This window comes from Rhea pennata, chromosome 8, assembly GCF_028389875.1.
Source record: "Rhea pennata isolate bPtePen1 chromosome 8, bPtePen1.pri, whole genome shotgun sequence".
Taxonomy (NCBI): Eukaryota; Metazoa; Chordata; class Aves; order Rheiformes; family Rheidae; genus Rhea; species Rhea pennata.
In genome coordinates this window covers 27,735,186-27,754,090 of record NC_084670.1, presented here as the reverse complement: position 1 = coordinate 27,754,090, position 18,905 = coordinate 27,735,186, and the positions used below count along the sequence as shown (strand labels likewise).

The 18,905-nt window shown below is 61.0% G+C and overlaps 2 protein-coding genes and 1 long non-coding RNA gene across 9 annotated transcripts in view; 2 read left to right on the top strand and 1 right to left on the bottom strand.

Moving 5' to 3' along the window:
* MTA1 (metastasis associated 1) overlaps positions 1–6,006 on the top strand; it is an 88,589-nt gene extending 82,583 nt beyond the window's left edge. For 2 of the 6 annotated variants that reach the window (XR_009959053.1, XR_009959051.1), the window contains 2 exons: positions 3,423–3,613; positions 4,304–4,375. Coding sequence is in view for 2 of the 6 variants with exons in the window: in XM_062581000.1 (XP_062436984.1) it covers positions 4,304–4,442 (139 nt within the window). In the remaining 4 variants the exon portion in view is untranslated. Of the gene's footprint in view, positions 1–3,422; positions 3,614–4,303 lie in introns of all 6 variants that reach the window. The other 4 variants (XM_062581000.1, XM_062580999.1, XR_009959052.1 and 1 more) reach the window with 3 other exon arrangements.
* LOC134143193 (uncharacterized) lies at positions 5,967–9,585 on the bottom strand. Of its 2 annotated transcripts, none has more exons than XR_009959054.1 (3): positions 9,131–9,585; positions 8,258–9,013; positions 5,967–8,171 (listed from the first exon to the last, which is right to left on the bottom strand). It is a non-coding gene; the product is annotated as an uncharacterized LOC134143193 (long non-coding RNA). The 2 variants fall into 2 exon arrangements; XR_009959055.1 differs by having other exon boundaries at positions 8,258–8,961.
* Positions 9,586–11,653: 2,068 nt separating this feature from the next.
* On the top strand, positions 11,654–17,099 carry LOC134143191 (cysteine-rich protein 2). Its single transcript, XM_062581002.1, has 8 exons — positions 11,654–11,795; positions 15,678–15,772; positions 15,860–15,917; positions 16,022–16,162; positions 16,237–16,305; positions 16,425–16,519; positions 16,699–16,756; positions 16,883–17,099. The coding sequence occupies exons 1-8, from the start codon at positions 11,753–11,755 to the stop codon at positions 16,948–16,950; spliced, it is 627 nt and encodes a 208-aa protein (XP_062436986.1). The 5' UTR covers positions 11,654–11,752; the 3' UTR covers positions 16,951–17,099.
* The last annotated feature ends 1,806 nt before the right edge of the window (positions 17,100–18,905 follow it).

Here is an 18,905-nt window from a genome sequence, read left to right as displayed (position 1 = left end):
GCCCTGCAATTTCCTTATTATTCCTTTGGGACTACTGCTTATGCTAGTCTTAGTACTTTGCCCACAGAATAAAAATAAGGGAAGAAACTTTTCTTAGATGAGTTTGTTTAAACTCTGTATACAGGCTGTGGACAATGTAGCAGAAGCTATGTGGCCTGATTCCTAAAGCAAGGCTGTTGTGGCTGTGTTGCCAGTGCTGTATTATTCCCAGGAAAGGAGGACTCTTGGGTATGGTGAGCAAGGTAGAGATGTTTTCTCATGTTATTTCCTCCCAAGGGCTTGATGCCTCTCTCCTGGGTAACCTTGAGGAAAGCGAGAGCGGAGCTGCCGGCTACCTCATTGGTCATCTCTGCAAGCAGAGGTGCCTTCCAGCTTCCTTGCCTTCGTCTAAAGGCTGGAGTTACTAGCTGCTGGCGGTATCAGTACCCTGACAGACAAAGAGCCAGAGTGTACTAGTCCTTTCCTCCAGTACCTGGTAAATGGAGACTTGGGAATGATTGGACACCCAAGGCCTGACAAGTAACCAAGGAGGACATGAGTTTTGATTACTCAGTCCCTGTGTTGCAACTAATTTTGAATTGTGGGTGGTGGTCAATCCTAGCATCCTCAACCTCTTCCTTAGTGTCCCAAGCATTTCAAGCGTCAGGTGACTTCTGTGGGCCCAATGCCAAAGGTCTCCTTTGTAGACAGGCTGAGAGTAGTAATGTTAGAGTTATTAGTAACTTATCCATTGGACTATCAGAGAAATAAAGCATCACTGATAAGAGAGGGCTGTTTGTAGGAAAAACCCTAGTTAGAATTCAGAATAAACACTCAATTCATTTCCTTGTCAGGCCTGTTTCTATGGAGGTCTCTAACACTGCTGTTTATTTTGTGTCTGTCTCCCTCTCAAAAAGCAACCTTAATCTCTTCTAGCTGAGTCAGCTGGGACAGCTTCAGTCCTAGAATGCCATAGGGAGGGGAATAAGGAAAAGCATTTACTTCAAAAGAAAGAATTGATCTTCAGTGTAAACATGTACACCTCAGTTACAGCTGCCTGGCACCTCTGTCATATTAAGGCATATTTTAGGGCTTAAAGGGCGCAACAGTGACTAGAGGTCTCTGAAAGCAATGCCACAATATTCATAAGCCCTAAGCATCTTGTACCTTCCATCTCTGTGAAGTTGCTAGGCATATGAATGAAGAACTGCTTGTTCCTTCAAGGACCTGCTATAAATGCCGAGTTGAATTCCAGGGAGATTCAAACAAGCTGATGGAAGTTACAGGTGACCTCCATAAAATTTGAGTCCTTTTTGGCCTGTAGCACCAGGTTTGCCTTAATGAAATGCTCTTTATGAAAGATGGCACACAATAATCTTCCAAATCCACACTCAGAAGGGAGGGCTGAAGAAATCTCTTAGCATAAGGCGTGGATGTGTAACTTGGAGGAATAAGTAGATTATTAGACTTAAGGTTACTAATGTGATCTCTTAAGTCAGTTACTAGTGTAACCTTGTTCATTTGGCAGCACAGATGATGTATGCTTTGCTATTTCCTTCTGTTCTCTGCACCTGATCTTTTCAAAGTATCTTCACTTTCTCACTTTCTACTCTTCTTTCTGTGAGGTGCTGTGGAAGCAAGAAATGGAATTCTTTCAGTAATTGGAAGTAGAGCGAGAGAAATACTTAATTTTCAAGGGAAATGATTTTTTTTTGTTGTTGTTGTTGCTCTCATGTTCCAGGAGAGAGATACTGGGGTCCTGTTACAGACTTTCAGCTCTGACAAATTCATGTGCCATTTCAAACATAGGGTGTTCTGTCTCTTAGCTCAGTCCTTAGATGCTCAAAACTTATTTCATAATCCTGAATCTACAAAACATTTGTTGACATATTTATCATTCAGCCTTCCAAAAATACTGCAGATTCCTGCTAGAAATGTCTCAGCCCCACTACAAGGTCTTGTTCTTTGATCTTTGCAGAACAGTAAGAATATTTATTATGTGTGCTATTGGCCATGAGAATAACTGTCTGTAGGAGCAGAGAATTTGCCTGCTCTTGCAGCCCACTGACCAAGGCAGGAAAGATCACTTCCACAGCAGCCACATTTCAAACGCAGAAATCATAGCGCGGTGATAGACATCAGCTCCGTAAGACCTCATCTCCTCCATTTTTTTTTTTTTTTTTTTTTTTTTTTTTAAGAACGAGCTCCTTTGTCTGACAGCCTTGCTGCTTAGCTGACTGATGAGTGCCGAAAAGAGATTTTTTTGGCAGTCTGCTGAAAAGCAGGGAGGCCTGAGTGATGTAGCATTGTAAGCGGCACGGGTTTTCTGTTGGGCATTTCACCTCTAACTTTTCCCTGAACCATCTGCTGCATTCCAGTGTCAAGAATGTGAGGCTTGTTTGTGAGCTCTGAAACAATCTGAGCTTTGTGTTGGCTCCGTGGCAATCAATCTAACAGCAGTATCTGCATATCATCCTCCGGCTGAGGGTCAGGCTGTGTTTTCAGTCCCAGAATGCAGGTTTTCTAAGGTTTTGCCTCCCCCTGTTCCCCTTTGAGTACTACAGTTGAGAATGGTACTAGAAAACTGGGTAGCTTTGAGAGAATGACTTCGAATGTTGGTAGATTGAAAGGAGTAAGGCTTTGAATTCAAGCTTCGCAGTAAGGAACTTGGAGGTCAGTATTTGTAATTTATGCAGAGGAAGGCGGAGGGTGATCTGATCGGAATCTAGAACTACCGAGAGACTTGCTTCTGAGGGCAGGTATCTTTCATATAGCGCACACGGATACCGTAAGGAGTCCATTGGCTAGAAGTAGCTCAACTTCAACTAAACGAGCCTTAAAAATCACCATTTCACAATATCTGCCCCCTCTCCTCACCCCATTTCAACTTTAGAAGTTGGGGAAATGGGGACATTGAACAAACAGAAGAAGGTGTCTATAAGGGAGAAGCAGTCTGTCCTCACCAAACCCTCCTTGTTGGCCAAGTTTCCTAGCTGATGGTAGTGTTCAGATCACTGTATTTGGTAGGCTCTGGTGAACTATTCCTCTGTGAGGATTATATATATATGTGTGTGTGTGTATATATATGTGTATATATATATAATTTTTCTTTCTAATGCCTTTGATCACCACAACATCCTGTGGACACACATTCTTCATTTTAATTATAAACTGTGAGGTGTTTTTAAAGGTACTTATTTTAGCTCTAAACCTGTTACTAATGGAGAGCAGTGAGTAATCATTCTCTGTTGACCTTTTCTACTTCATTTTGCTAAAATTTTAAACCCTGAGCATGTGCCCCCTTTATTCAAGCTGAAGAGTTTGTTTACTTTCTCTCCTCTTGGAAGTCTGTTTCCTGCCTCTGATAAGACTTGTTTCCCCTCTTCTAGCATACAGGGAAACTCTTAACCAATGTGAGACGTGAATTCATCTCCCATTTCTAGGTTGGGCCCATACAGCGTGGGAGGAAGTACAGAGTGAGAGAGGAAATTTCTGGAGAAAGACTGATGTGCTTGCATTTTCTGTGCATGGGACCTCTATACCCTGCTCTCCTCTGAGGTTTTAATGTCAACCACTTTCAGCTGCACTTTTGGGGGAGCCTACACCATCCATCATGTCCCTCAGATCTGTGAAAGTAAGAGCGAGAGAGGCACCCTGCTAGCGCACCCAGTGTAGGGGGAAGCTCCAGTACTGGCTCACTTCTTAGTAGTTATCGTAGGGTTCCCCTGTGGGAGTTTGGCCTTGCAGTGTAAGTCTCTGGGACACTGAGTGTTGCTGGCTTTGCTGCTCGTGCTCTGACATCTGTTTGGAAGAGGCAGCTGTGGGCACCTGCTTGAGAACGGGAATGTCAGCGTGAGCCCTACGAGAGACGGATTAACGGGCACGGAAGTGACCAAAGTTGCCAGAAGAGATTTGTTTGTAACTTAATTTTGCGGGAAGCCATCTGCAGCATGTCACACGCGTTTGCGCACATCAAAATAAACTTCTAGTGATATGGAAAACGGTTGTTTGAACTATTTCATGTGTTATTTGTTATATTTACAACGTTGGGCCCTGACCCTGCAAAGCTGGGTGAGAATGTCCTCCGCTTGGCAGAGGAACGATTCTGCAACGGAGGGTGCAATGTCCTCTTCCCTGGTGGGTTTACATAGCAGCAGGCAGGTTCCCAGGGGAAAACACTGCTGAAGTAAACAGCGTCAGCCCCCTGTTAGCGAGCGGCCTTTCCACGTGCAGGCTCGGTTTTGCTTGGAGAAGTAGAGAAATCTGCAACGCCTAAGCGCTGGCTCTTGGTAATCGGTTCCTTTCTCTCCCCCCCTCTCTACAGGAAAATCCGCAAACTGCTTTCGTCTTCTGAAGCCAAGCGAGCCGCCAGACGCCCTTACAAGCCTATTATCCTCCGGCCAATGCAGGCAGTGCAGCTACGCCAGCCCATGAATGATGAACCCATAATCATCGAGGATTAACACGCTGCGCAGCTCTCTCCAAATGACGGTGGATCTGCCTGAAAGAATTTCTCCTCCAGCGTATACTTGAGTTTCTATGGCTACAGCGTTGAACTAACTGTTGAAGAGAGGGAACTTTTGAGGAACTGTTTTGCATCTTTTAAACCCTTAAAAGGAACTCAGCCCTGCTCTGAGCCTCTGACCACAGATTGCTCTTTCTCTCTCTTGCGCGCGCACTCTCTCCTTCTCTCTTCTTTCTTTTTTTCTTTTTCTTTTTTTTTTTTTTTTTTTTTTTTTTTTTTTTTTTTTTTAATTTTTGGTAGCCTATTTTCCCCTTTGCTTCTACCCCTTTTGTAGACAGGGGAGGGAAAGTAAGTTTAACTTATTAAGAGAATGTGGACTAGTACTTTTTAGCTTTGTTTCCTCTTCTGATGTATGAAGAGCTTAGAACCCTTCATTTTGTGACTGAGCTCTCGTTGCAAAGCTGTTTTTACGAGGCTGTGTTGTAAGTTTTTTTTTTTTTTTTTTAATTTTGTGGACGGTGCCATTTTTTATTTCATTTATATTATTTCTTTTGTAGATAAATTTCCAACCTTTAACTGATATTTGGAAATAAGAGCTGAAAGCCAGCCCCAGGTTCAGCCAGTTTTCTTTGGTCCTGTCCCTTATGTTTTTTGGATCATTTTGCATGGCCAGTTGTGCTCCTGCACAAGACAGAAACAACTCAGGCTGAGAAAGGAGTGAGCTAAGAACTGAAGAACCTTGCAGAACATTACACTAACATTGTGTGCAGTGGAGGCCAGGCTACCAGAATTAGGTGTCCTTATTCTAATTGATCCCTGGGAGATCTGGCTTGTAGCATTTCTCTCAGTAACCAGCAGTTTGCGTGCTGCCTTCTCTCTGACATCTGGAATCCTACGTGCTGTTGTACCACCGAGACCCAGCAGTAGGCCCAGCAGTCCAGCAAGTGTAATGAATTGCTTTGCTCTGGCTCCAAGAGTCAAGTACACCAATGCCCAGGGACATTTTGCTTAGAATTCTGAACCTGTTTGTGCGACGGTGTTTTTGGACACATCTCTCCCAGGACAAAACCTCATTTCTCTTAAACTGCATTCTTGTATGTTTCCCATTTTGAAGGGAATTTAAATTACAGCTGAGTTTTAATTTGAACACATTGTGTCTGAAATTAAGTGTTTTTTTTTCCTCCCTTGACATTTCTTGTGTTTGAGGTTTTTTGCATCTCTTGAACTTACTATGTATTTGCAAGTCTGTATAATTTCTTTTTCATATGTCTTCTCATTGCAGTGCATTTGCCGAATGCCCTGCTCTGTTTTGAAAGGATGTAAACTATCATTTGCAACTTGTGCTGATCTGTACATGTACCTGCCTCAAGCAGACACAGCATGTAATAACCCCCAAGTCATTCCATATGTGTCAGCAGTGAGATGAGCCAAAGTTGTATTTGGGTTATCACAGTCCAGCCGTGATTCTGTGCAACTCTGCCAACCCGCTGGGTTAGACAGGAAGGAATCCCCACAAAATAAAATCAATTCAGTTAACTTTACTTAATAAACCTGGAAAGTGAGCTTTTGTGAAACATCTGCTTTTTGTCTGTTCTGAAAGAGCCATCAAGCCCCTTGCTCGGGGTGCCACCTGGCTGGCGCGCTCGCCTCTGCGCCTGCGGCTTTACTTGTGTGAGTTGTTTGGCATGGAAGCGCTCGTGTAATTGTGGTGCCTCCCTGTGCTGCCTGGGCCATTGCGTTGCACAGAGCGAGAGCGGTTCGTAGTTTGATTCCACTAATACACAGTTTAAGTGTTTCTGACACCTCAGGATCTGACTCACTCCCTCCTTCATTTCAACACTGCGCAGATGCAGCGCTGAAGCTCTGAACGAGCCTTTTGTCTGCGGTGGCTCGTACATCTTGCTGATCGGTGCTGTGAGATGTGGCAGGGTGAGATCCCTGTGGGTTACTCGCAGGAGATGTTCACGTTTCAGCGCATCATTTCTATGTTCACTCCCTACCAGGATTAGCAAAATGGGTTCAACGCTTGCTGTTGCTTGCTGCTTGGGGAGTGGTAAGAGTTGCTCCGTGGCTGTTAATGGCTGTGAGTGAAACTTAGCAGATAATTACAAGTTTAGCCTGTACTACTTCTCCTGTTCTCCTGTCTGTAATCTAAAAGGAGGAGAAGGAGGGAAGGCTGAAGGATATGCTGTCCGTGCAGGGAGGAGGTCTGCCGGCCTGGAAGCCGGCGGGCTGTGTGCAAGCGCAGTGCCGAACTGTGAAGCCCACACGCGGTTTTTCCTCTGCCCCTGTCAATGAGTAGAATGAGCCCTCTGTACCTAAGGAGTGCTGGCTGTGGGAAGGCCTCGTGGCTTGTGACCCTTCCTCCGGGAAGGGAAGGTCCCATAGTGGTTTCTCCCCGTTGCAGAACGGAATTGGAGGAGATTGCTTTGAAGGTGTCCTTGTATCCAATTCAGCCTTGGCGCCCGTGCGGCGGTGCTTGGAGCTGACACCTCGGCTGTAGCAGAGGGCTGTACTCTACCCTGTCCGCTCTGACAGCAGCGGACGTTCGGGGAGCTCAAAAATCCCTGCGCGCGGGGAGGGATGCGCTTTAGGTGTCAGCGGGTGAACTATTGACTGGACAGTGTTCAAACCACACGAAGCGGCTTAGAGTGACCACTTGGGGGTGCCAGCTCTGCAGTTTCAACAACTTAAAAGCTTTGGAAAATAAATCTAGGCAGCTCTAGAAAACATCCTGGGCAGCTCTGGCTTTGAAGGATCCCTTGCATGTTCTTTCATGCAGATGCAGTTTTTTGAGTGTATTGTGACAGACTTCATTCCTTTGTGTTTCACCGCTGTATATTTGGAAAGATTTGGAAGATATCTTCAGATAAACCAAAGAAATAACCTGTCTCAGGTGCAGGGATTCAGAACTGCGAGGTCCCATCGCTGGCCTATCCCAATTCTGAGCCATCGCTCTCTTTAGCCAGCCGCTGTCACTGTCTCTGTCCCATGGCTCCATCTTTTCCATCTGCTGAAAACCACGTTCCCCATGTGCTGGGCACGCTGTTGTTGCAGGGGTTGTCTTTGATTTGTTTCTGCTGCAGAACCTTGTAAAGAGGTGCGTACAAGTGGGTCAGGGATTCGCTTCCTGCCTCCCCTCCACGCGTCCACCTCCGAAAAGCCCTGCAGTCAGACAGGGATCGCAGTGCAGCAGGTCGGTGCCTGTGTGGAGCGCGGGGAAGCGCCCGCTCCCCTCGAGCCCGCGGCTTGGGACTGCGCCGCGACCAAAGCGGTGGTTTCCTACTGCGTGTTCTTCCGGCCCACAGGAAGAGTTTTGCCGTGTGCGCTTGAATAGTTTCCCTGAGACGTGTGTCCCTGGCATCCCTTCCAACCTAGCAGGGAAGCAGCCGCGGGCTCACCCGCCTCGCGCGCGGAGAGGGCTCTTCCTGCGCCGGGCGGGTGGAGGGCACCGGGCTCGGGGCCGCGTTCCCAACCTCGCAGGCTTAAAGGGAGCAGGGAGCTGATCGAGAAAGTCTTTGGGGCAGGGGGAGAACCATGAACGTTCCCACAGTACTTTGAGACAAAACACTTCTGTAGAACTCTCTAAATTTCAGGGTTAACTTGGGAATTTGGTGAGGGGGTTTATGTGCATTTTTGCATTTTAACTAGCTTCTCAGTAGCAGCTTCGTGCAAGCTGTGCTTCTGCCCCGGTAACACGACAGCAGCCTGCTCTCTATAACGTGCACTGTTGAAACAGAGTGGAAAAAAAGCAAACATGACCAAAGCTAGCAATTCTGAGATTCAGACTCCTGGGTTGGGAGGTGGACTTACCTGGGACATTGCTACAGAGCTGTAAAGCAGAATGTTTTGAGATTTCCATTCCAAAGGAAATTTGGAGCCTATGTGAGCCCTGGTCCAGCTCTGGGTCCTTGGTGCAGATGTTGCCCAAGCCAGACCTTGGGAAGCCTCAGTCCTTATTTTCAGAGGGCCGGTTTCCCTGCTGCTGGAGCCGCTCTCCACCACCGAAGAGGAAAGTTCAATTAACCTGCTGGAGTGATGGCAGGGGGAAATGCTACGCTGATGGGGAATTTTCTGCCTGGAGCAGAAAAGGGTGGAAGGGAAGGGTGCAGTGCTGTGGGATTTAAGAGAAGATAAAGAATAAAACATTTTAGCAAATTTTGTGATTGGATGGAAAAGGAGGGAAAGTGTTGCACAGTCCAGTTTTCCTAAGTGTCATGTTTTTGTTTAAACCTTTGCCCTCTTGATGGATTAAAACACCTTTAACGCGGAATAAGCAGTGACAGTGGTGTTAGAGGGGGAAACAAGAGGCTGCAGCCAGGCGTGCCGGGCTGGCTGCGTGCATCTCTTCCGCGTCTGCTCGTTGGCCGGGGACGCCGGTGTGTCCCCTTTCTCCTCCTGCGTTAGCCCCTGGCAGACCCCTTCTGCACCGCCGTTGCCTCCGTGTTTGTTCCTAGGTCCGAAAAGCTGCTGGTGGCCGTCTCGGGAGCTGTGCGCGCTGGGGAGCCCCGAGTAGCCTGGGGAAGAAAGGATGCGCTAAGGGAAAGCGGGGACAAAGGCTCCTTATTCCTAGAGGGATTAGATGGAATAAAACGTGATTAATCGCTGTGGAAAAACAGGAAAATGAAAGGGAGGGAGAAACCGTGGGGAGGGGAGGGGGGGGAGGGAGGGGGCGGCAGCCATTACCTCGGCTTTCTCCTCGGCATCGCGCTCGCTGAGCAGGAGCGGTGGCGCGTGCAGGAAAGCCGCTTCCCCCGGCGCCCCGAGCAGCGGCCGCAGCAGCAGCCGCGGGAGCGCGGGCCGCTTTCGGGGGGGCCGAGCCTCCTCCCGCGGCGCCCGGGATTGCCGCGGAGCCCGCCGCCGAGCGGGGATGGCGCCCCGCCAGCGGAGGGGCGAGCGGGTGCTTCTCCCTGCGGGTCCCCGAATAACCAGGATTTTGCAGGCTCCGAGGGGTGTCGCGTCCTGCCAGGCGCCTGGGGCCGCGCACGTTTGTGCCTCCGTTTCCCCGGGAAGGTGCCAGCCGCTGCCAGGGCTGGCGGGGGCCGCGCGCGGAGAGCGCAGGGGGAAGCGCTTGGGGCCTGGGGGGGCTTCTGCGTCGGGTCGCGCGCCGGGGCGAAGGCCGGTCCCGGCGGGAGCGACGCGTGCTGGGGCCGGCCACGGCGCCTATCTGCCCTGCCCGATAACGGCCGGGCTCCGCTGCCTTGAAAGGAGAGGAGCCGCGAGCGGGTCCGCGGCGCCGCGGCACGCGCCGGCCTCCGGGCCGGCCCGGCGAGCAGCGCCTCGCGGGCGCTCGTCCTTTTAGTTAACCTTTTTATTGCGGCTATTAAATGTTTTCTTCCCCCCCCCCCCCAGTCTCGCCTTGTCGCGAAGCCAACCGCTTCTAGATGCCAAAAAATGCGAGGCGAACGCGACGAGGAGCGAGCGGAGGGGAAGGTTTTCCGGCCGCCGCTTCCCGTGCGCGAGCCGCTCGGTCTCCAGCGCCCGCGTTTCTGCGGCGTGCGCATCCAGAGGAAGCGGGGGGAAAGGAGCGGAGGGGAGAAGGAGCGGAGGGGAGTCGTGGCGCGGGGGCGGCCTGGGAAGGGCGCCGCTTCCCGCGGAGCCGGCGCTGGGGGGCCGCGGGGCCAGCTGGCGCCGGCGGCTTAGGATGGTTCGGGACACGGCGCCTTTCCCTCCCGCCGCGGGAAAATGGGTCACGGGCTGCGCGGCCGGCCGGGGAGGGCGCGTGGGGGGCAGGGGGGGCGCCCGGCGGCGTCGCCCCCACCCCGGCGAGCTCCCGCGCGCTTCCCGGCTGCCGAAACCCGGCATTTGCGGCCGTTGCCGTGGAAACCTGAGCTTCCCGGGCGGCGGGGAGGGATGGAGCCCCCCACCCCCTCCGGCATCCCCCGCGCCGCGGGTGGGAGCTGCGGCCTCGGGGGGGGGGAAGGGGCCGCGGGTCGCCCCTCTCACCCCAGCCCGCTGCGGGGCCGCGCTCGGGGCGGGCAGCGCCGGAGCCGGGGCCGATTACGGCACGCACGAGCTAAAGCCACTTTGCTCCCGTATCCGCCGGGGGCTTAGCGCGCTCGCAGGCGCGGATTCACGCCTCTGGGAGATCCGTCTTAATCCGGCCCGGACAGCGCCGGGCGGGCGGGCGGCCCCGCGCCGCGGCGGCAGCTGGGCCCGAGTGACGGGGGCGCCTGGCCCGGGGGGTCGCCCCGGCCCCGGCCCCCGGGTTTCCCCCCGCTGCCTCCGCGCCGGAGGCTCGGGCGGCTTCTGGCGCGGAGAGGAGGTGCCGGCGGAGCAGGGCCGCGGAGGCCGCGCGCCGTGGGCTAACGCGGCGGCTTCGCCGGCCCCGGGCAGCGCCGCGAGGCTCCTCCGCGCGGCCCCGCGTGCCGGCCCGCGGCGGCGGAGCGAAACCGGCGCGGGGAAGCCGGCGAGCCGGCGCCGCGGGAACGGACCGAGAGCGGCGCCCGCCCGCCTGCCCTTGGCGCTATCTGCTCTCGCCCTCGCCCCCGCCAAGGGCTCCCCTATCAGGCCTGTCATCCCGGCTGCCTAATCTCGGTTTCTCAGTTATCCCATCCGGAAAAAATGCGGCTAAGAATACCCTGCGCGCGCCCGGCTCCTGGCCAGGGCTCCCGTCTCCCACCGCGGGCGCCCGCCGGCGGGCAATGCGCGCCCTCGCGGAGCTCCCCGCGGCGCGGCCCGCGGCTCCGGCGGCGGCGGCGGCGGCGGCCTGCCCGCCGCAGCCCCGCGCCCGGCCCCGAAGCGCGCAGGCGGGAGGCCGCTCCGGCGCCCGCCGGGCTCCGGCGCCGGCGGCCGCGCTGGGTCTCGCGCGGAGGCTGCGCGGGTGCTCGGGACGCGCCGCGGAGGACCGGCCTCCCCTCGGCAGCAGCCAGCCGGCAGGAAAGGCCGCGGGGATTTGCTGCGTTTCAGCCCCTTTCCCGAGGCAGGAGGAACCGCCGGGAGCGCCGCGGCGCGGGGCTGGCGCCGGGGCGAGGGCGGCTCGAGGCCGAGGCCGAGCCCGCACGGGCCGCGGCTCTGCGCGGGGAGCCCCGGCCCGCGGCCGCCTGCGCGGCGCCTTCGCCCCGCCCGCGCCTCTCGCACCCCCGTGCCGCGGGGCCGTGCACCTGCCGCGTGCCGGGCCGGGCCGAGCCGGGCCGGGCCGCGCCGGGCAGACGCTCCGCGGCAGCCCCGCCCCGGCCCCCCCCGGGCGGCGGCGGCGCGGCCAATGGGCGGGGGCCGGGCGGAGCGGGGCGCGCGGCTCTGTGCTGCTCGGCACGGCTCGGCTCGGCTCGGCTCGGCTCTGCACGGCTCCGCACTGCGTTCCCCGCCATGGCATCCAAGTGCCCCAAGTGCGACAAGACCGTGTACTTCGGTGAGCGCCCCCGCCCCGGCCGCCGCCCCCGCCGCCCCTTCCCCACGCCCGGGCGCGGCCCCGCCGCCCGGGACGCCTCCCCGGGGCCAGGGCGTTCACCCCCCCCGCTCCCCATCGCCGGGGCGGGCTGCCTCCCGGCCCCCCTTCCCCGAGCCGGGGCACCCCGGGCCCCCAGCCTGCCGCCGGGGCCGCCCCCGGGCCGCGCTCGCCCCGGCGCGGCGGGGACCCGCTCGGCGCTGCCGCCGCTGCCCCGGGCTGAGCCGCCCGCACCCCCGCCCGCTGCCCGGGCTGGAGCGGGCAGGCAGCGGGCGCCGCTCGGGGGCTGCCGCAGCCTGTCCCCCTGCGCCCCCCGGCCCGGGCGTAGGGGAATCCGGGTCACCTAACGCGGGCTGGGTGTCTGCGGGGGGGACACGCTGTCCTGGGGGGAGGGGGGGACAGGCGGCTTCCGTGAGCCGTGGGGTGGCTCTTGGTGTGGAGGAGCAGAGGGGGGCAGGTGCAGCCCCCCGCCCCCCCAGTCGTTCTGCTCCTGTTCCCTGCCAGCCCCGTGCCTCAGACGCGCCTTTCGGCCTGGCTCTCGCCCGTGCCCATCCCCGCGCGGCGTGTTCCCGGGTGGGCGAGCTACTGAACGCTTCGGGGGCCTTACAGCACCTCTTCAAAGGCAGTGCCCAGGCTGGGAGGTCCCTCTCGACGCCCTAGCTGGGTTTGGGTGGCAGCAAGCCCCCGTGGGGCTCCGAGCGCCCCGGACGGCGCTGTGGCTGGCCGGGGTCTGCGGGGTGTCTCACGTTGGGCATCCTGGGCTTAGCACCGTCTTCCAGAAAGTGCCAGGGGCTGGGAGGGGAGTGGGAGCCGATCCCCTGGCTCGGCGGGGTCCGCCTCAGCCTGGCCGTGCACGGAGATCCGGAGGCCGGGAGCCTCCCAGAGCAGGGGGCTGCCCTTCCTCCCCGAGGCACAGCTGTGCTAGCGCGGGCTCGGGGTGCCTTTGGAGGGGAATCCAGCTGAGCCGGCTGGCCCGGCGCGGCGCTGCCCGCTCGCTCCCCCGTGCAGGAGCGGCCGGGCTGAGCCCCGTCTCCCCCCACGTGCCGCCGCAATCCAGCGAAGCGGGCGCCCCGGGGGCTCCCCGAGCCCCCACTGCCTCGGCCGCTTTGCCTGGCAGAGGACGCCAGCCTGAGCGTTCGAGGTGTCGGGAGCTTCCGCTCCTCTCTGGCCATCTCCAAGTAAACACAGAGAAACAGGAATTTGCTGTCTTCCTCCTTTAAATAAACCTATTTGCGTGGGGGTGGGAACGGCTCAGCCTCTTGGATGCGCTTCCTTGCGTGAATCTTTTTCCTTTTTAAGCAGAAAGTCGCCTGTCTGTCCAGCGTGCTGGGCGCTGGCGTGGGGTCAGGGGCGCTGCCAGCGCTCCGGGGATGGGGCCGGCCGGAGCGGCGGCAGATATCGAGCAAAACCTCCCCGCGGCCTTTCCTGGCGGCCAGGAAGTGGCGGCAGCCCCGCGCCTGGCGCCGAGGGCTTGGTGCGCGCGCCCGCGTCCCGCAGCCGGCGCGGGGCTTCGCGGGAGGGAGCGATCCATAAAGCCCCGCTTGTTCAGGAGCACTCCTCGCTGCTGCTGAATGGATGCTGGCAGCGGTAATTTCTCGAATGCCTGGGATTACAGCCCTGGGTCACGTGGGAGAAGCGCCACCGCGTCCTGTTCCCGGCCCTGAGCCGTCCTCCTGGAAGATGCATAAGTGCTGGCTGAGCAAATGTGCAAAACTAACAATAATGGGCACCGATGGAAAACTAATTTCCAGCCTGCTTGTTGCTTCATGCTCCCTGGAAAAATCCAGCAGACTCCTCCCTGCGTAGTCAGAAGGATGTGGGCGTTTCCTGAGCTAGAGAATGAGCCTTTTTTTCTTTAAAAAGCACAGGAAAATATAAAAATAGTGTTTGGCTTTTTTGTTGTTTTTCCCCCTTAGAGCACGCTGAGGTCTGTAACATTGTTTCCAGTAGCAGCTGGGCCGCTGGGACCAGCTTTCCTGCTCCCCGAGGTCTGACTGCTCCAGTGAATATTTAACTGCAGGAATAGCTGCCTGGCTGGAGCTCTCCAGCTGGTTTCTCCTCCCGCGCTGGCAGGTGGCTGCGGTTTTGGGTTATCTGTTCTGGCAGGAAGCACCCGAGAGCCCTGAAGCCAAACAGCCGAAGATTTCCCGAGCTCCCTTTTGCACCGCGAGCCTCGAACGGCTTTTGCAGGCTCCCCGGCCCCCGCGACGCTGCGCGCGGGGCTCGGGGACGCTCTGCTGCGGGGCGCCGGGCGGCGGAAATTCAAGCTGCGGATGCCGCTCCACAATTAATAAGTAACCGCGTCCTCAGGCGAGGGCACCGGCCGGGTGGGCAGCAGCGCCGGGGCGGCGTTACTCCGCCTTTCCCGACGAAGGGAGCCGCGCTGGAGCGCAGCGCGGCGGCGCAGCCTCTGATCGCCAGCGCGGGCGCTTGTGTAAGCGCCCGCTCCGCTGCCTCGGCGCGGCCGCTCCCCTGGCCCCTGCAAAACGGTGGCTGAGGGTGCACCAGTTTCCTGCTCCCCGCGCGCGGCCCCGCCGCGGGAAGGGCTGCGTCCGTGGGGTGGTTAGCGTTGGATTCTCCCTCGGGAGAATACTGCAGGCGGTAGGAAACCCGCGGCCCTTTCCCGCGGCGCGGGCAGCTCGCCTGCCCCCCGCGCAGGAGGAGCGTGCCTGTGCCGCTGGGGCGCTGGCTCGAGCGGGAGGGCGCCGGGCGCAGGGGTGCTCCTGCCCTGCTCCCGTCCGGAAAGCCGCCTTGCCCCGGGCTCCGGGCGCCTCCGGCACCGGGGCGCGGACTGGGACCTGCCGCGGCAGCGGGATGCGGCCGCGGCTGCTCCGCTGGCGCCGCTGCAGGGCAGACGTGGCTCAGTGACAGGAAATCTGGACGCGGGCGTTTTCTCTCTGCAGTGATTTATAGGGCAGAGCAAAGGCGAGCGGGATGCCAGCGCCCTGGAAAGGGGCTGGGGCGGCTCCAAGCTGCTTCCTCCGCTCGGCGCCAACGCTGCGGCCCGGGAAGCGGTGCCGGCCACCCCGGGGAGCCGCTGTGCGCGGCGGGCGGATGTGCTCCGGGCTTGGCGTTCCCGCCGAAGGGGCATCCCTGTGTCCTGGGAGTGGGATGCTGCGCCCAGCTCCTGCTGGGGGGGGGGTCCCCTTGGGATGGGGGGATGCACGGAGCAGGGGGATGCACAGGCTGGGGGGGATGTACGCACCAGGGGGATGCGCGGGCGGGGGGCGGCAGGGGCTTTCAGCCGGCCGTGCGCAGCTCTGGGGCGGCAGCAATGCTTTCGTGCGCCAGCTCTCGTGCCCCCGCGCTGGTGAAGCGGGGCTGCAGCAGCTCGCTGTCGGCGGGAGCAGCCTGCCAACCCCGCCGGGGGTTTCTCTGCTGGGACGAGCTCGGCTGTGGCCGCCGGTGCGGCACACCGCGGGGCAGGCCTTCCCGGAGAGCGGGGCCGCGTTTCGCTTGTGCCGCTTTATTTGCCTTTTAAATGTTTTATTTGGCTCCTATGGTTTTGTTTTATGGTGGTTTTAATGGAGCAGCGCCGTTTTCCGGCTGTCCCTGCAGGCGTGTGGCAGGGGGAGAGGGAACGGGCAGGATGGGCGTGGGGGGGGGCAGGATGGGCATGGGGGGCAGGACGGGGGGCTGCAGCAGGACGGGTGCGGGGGCAGGACGGGGGGCTGCAGCGGGATGGGCGTGGGGGGCAGGACGGGCGTGGGGGGCAGGACGGGGAGCTGCAGTGGGATGGGCGCGGGGGACAGGCTGGGGGGCTGCAGCGGGGTGGGCGCGGGGGGCAGGCGCCGGCGGGACGGGGGGGCGCCATCGGCTCAGCCCGCTCGCCGTGTCTCCTCGCAGCCGAGAAGGTCTCCTCGCTGGGCAAGGACTGGCACAAGTTCTGCCTCAAGTGTGAGCGCTGCAACAAGACCCTGACGCCGGGCGGGCACGCCGAGGTGAGGGGCGCCCCGGGGGGCGGCGGGGGGGGGGGGTCCGGCGGCGGGGCGGCCCCGCGGTGCCGTGACGCCCCGCTCTGCCCGCAGCACGACGGGAAGCCCTTCTGCCACAAGCCCTGCTACGCCACGCTCTTCGGGCCCAAAGGTAGGCGCCGGGGGGGGGCCGGTGCCGGGGGGGGCCGGTGCCGGGCGGGGGCGGGCGGCCGCCCGCGCCGGCGCCGGGGATGCAGCCGTCTGCGCCCGCCGCAGGGGTGAACATCGGCGGCGCCGGCTCGTACATCTACGAGAAGCCGCAGCTGGAGGGGCCGGCGGCGCCGGGCCCCGTGGAGCACGCCGCCCGCGCCGAGGAGAGGAAGGCGAACGCCGCGCCGCCCAAGGCGCCCAGCAAAGGTGAGCGCCGCCCGCGCCGGGCGCCGCGCCGCCGACCCCTCCCCGCCCCGCGCTTACGGCCCCTCTGCTTCCAGCCTCCGCCGTCACCACCTTCACCGGGGAGCCCAACATGTGCCCGCGCTGCGGCAAGAGGGTCTACTTCGGTAAGGGGGGCCGGCGGTGCGGGGATGGTGGGGGGGGGTGCCCGGGCTGCCGGCGGGGGGCCGCGCGCCGCGGGGGCACCGTGCCCGCCCCGGGGCTCGCGAGCCTCCCTGCCGCCTAGCCGAGAAGGTGACCTCGCTGGGGAAGGACTGGCACCGGCCCTGCCTCCGCTGCGAGCGCTGCAGCAAGACGCTCACCCCGGGGGGCCACGCAGAGGTAAGGACGGCCGGGACCCCCCCATCCCCGTCCCCACGACCATCCCCGCGGCCGCGTTGCGGCTCGCTCCGGGCGGCGGGGCGGGCGCGCGCGGCTCCTGCGGCCCTGCCCGGGGGAGTGCCGCGGCGGGCCGGGGGCGACGCTGCCCGCGCCGCATGTGACGCCCGTCCCTCGTGCAGCACGACGGACAGCCGTACTGCCACAAGCCTTGCTACGGGATCCTCTTCGGGCCCAAGGGTGAGTGCCCGGGGGCGGTGGGGGGGGCTCGGCGAGCCAGGGGGCTGCGGGTGCCGGCGTGGGGATGCCCCCACCTCCCCGGCGCCGCCGCCGCCAGCGCTTTGCCCCGCGCGCTTCTCGTTGCAGGCGTCAACACCGGCGCCGTGGGCAGCTACATCTACGACAAAGACCCCGAGGCGAAGAACCAGCCGTAGAGGGCGGCCGGCCGGCCCCCCGCCCCGCCACGCGCGCCCCATTCGCCGGGGGCAGCGGCCGGCGCCGGCCCCGTGCCGCCCCGGCCGGGCGCCCTGCCCGCGCCCGCCCCTCGCCCTCCCTAATACAGGCTTCTGCGTTGAAAGGCAAAGGTGGAAGGTGCTTTTTGGCCTCGTCCGTTCGTAAGCGGCCGCCGGCGCTGGGGGGCGGCGCGTGGCCCGGGGGCCGTTGCGCGGGCGCCCCGGGCCGAGCGGAGCCGGGCGCCGGGCGCGAAGCCCGTCCCGCGGAGCCGTAGCGGACGGCTCGGGCGGCCGCGCGCGGTCCTGCGGCGTCCTGCCCGGCGCAGGAGGAAGGGTTTCTGCAGCACCTTGCTCGCGGCGGGAAGAGGCGCCCGCGGCTCCTCGCCGCTGCGCTCTGCTCCCGCGCGGCTCGCCGGTCCCCGCGGCGCCCCGAACCGCAGCGGGAGCAGCGGCCGGCTCGCCCAGAACGGGAGCTCCCGGCTGGCGGCGCTGCCCGCCCGTCCCGAAACGCGGCGCAGGGAGGCACCCTCGCCCCGGGGCACGGGTGCCGCAGGGAGCCGCGTCTCTGCCGGGGCGTGGGGCTCGGGCCAGCCGTCTGCGCCTGGGCGCCGTGCTGGCGGCCGGGTGCCAAGTGGTCCGTGGGGACCGGCCGCGGGGCCGGGCCCGAGGAGGCGCGGGAGAGGCCGGTCTTCGCCTGCCCGCCGGCACGAAGCCTCCCTTAAAAGGGAGCAGAGCCGGAGGCAGCCGTGGCTGTCCCCGTCCCCATGCCGTGCCCCCCTTCCTGCGCGCAAGCCGCGGGGCGGGCAGGGGCCCTCGCTGCACCGTGCCCATGCGCCCCGGCCCGCGGTGCGTTTGCCACCAGGCAGCCGGCGGGGCCCGGCGTGGGGCTGGGGGCTCCTACCCGGAGGAGGGGTTAGGGCACGGAGCAATCCCAGCAACTTCTCCTCCTTCTCCTCTGGGGGCACCTGGCACCCTGCAGCACGGGTCACGGTCAGCTCCGGCAGCCGAAGGGCCCCGTTTCCCGCCGGCGCGGAGCCGTCGGTGCCCCGCGTTGCCAACGGAGCGCCCGGCCGCGGCACTCCCCGAGCCCCCGCCGCCTCTCCGGCCCAGCACCGAGCCCCAGGGATGGCTGCTGCGTGCAAAACAGACCTTTGGACAGGCTCTTCCCTCCCTGCAGTGCCAGACGGTCCTCCGCCCCGGCCCCGTGCCGCCTCCCTGGGGCTGAGTCCAAAAGGAAAAGCGAGTCCTCGGTGCTGTCGGGCAGCCGGCGCCCTTCCTGGGGCGCCTCGTGCTTCGAGGCGTGCCGCGGGCTCACGCGGAGCAGGCGCTGCCCAAGGGCCAGCCCTCGCGCGCCCCGGGGAGGAGCCCGCCGCTGTCCGGAGGGGACGATGCCCCGCGGAGCCATCGCCGGCTGGCGAAGCGACAGACGCCCCGCACGCCTCGGGGCCTGCTCCGAGCAGGGCTCGGGGCACGGCCGCAGCCCGCGCCGGGGCGGGGGGAGCGGGCAGGGTGCGGGAGGCTGCGAGGTGCAAGGGTTGCTGAGGGTGCGGGGCTGCTGTGTGTACTGTGTGCAGGGGTGTGGAGTGCATGGTGCAAGGAGAGCAGTGGGTGTGTGCCTGCAAAAGCTGCCAGTGGTGCAGGGGTGTAAGGGAAGAGGGGGTGCGATGGGTGCTGGATGCAAAAGGGGGCAGAGGTGCAAAAGGGGGGGGGTCAGGGATGCAGGATTCAAGGGCTGCAGGGGTGCAAGGGGTGTAAGATGCAGGGGGTGCAGGATGCCAGGGTGCAGGGGGTGTAGAGGTGTGGGATACAAGTCTACAGGGGGTGTAGGGGTGTGTGATACAGGGGGTGCAGGTGTGCAGGAGGGTGCAGGAGTACAGCGGGTGCAGGTGCGCAGAAGGATGTAGAGGTGCAGGACGTAAGGGTGCAGAAAGTGTAGG

Coding starts and splice junctions, on each gene's coding strand:
- LOC134143191 (XM_062581002.1), top strand. CDS start 11,753: ATGGCATCCAAGTGCCCCAAGTGCGACAAGACCGTGTACTTCG. Junction 16,520..16,698: donor CCCCGGGGGGCCACGCAGAG/GTAAGGACGGCC, acceptor TCCCTCGTGCAG/CACGACGGACAGCCGTACTG. Junction 16,757..16,882: donor GATCCTCTTCGGGCCCAAGG/GTGAGTGCCCGG, acceptor TTCTCGTTGCAG/GCGTCAACACCGGCGCCGTG.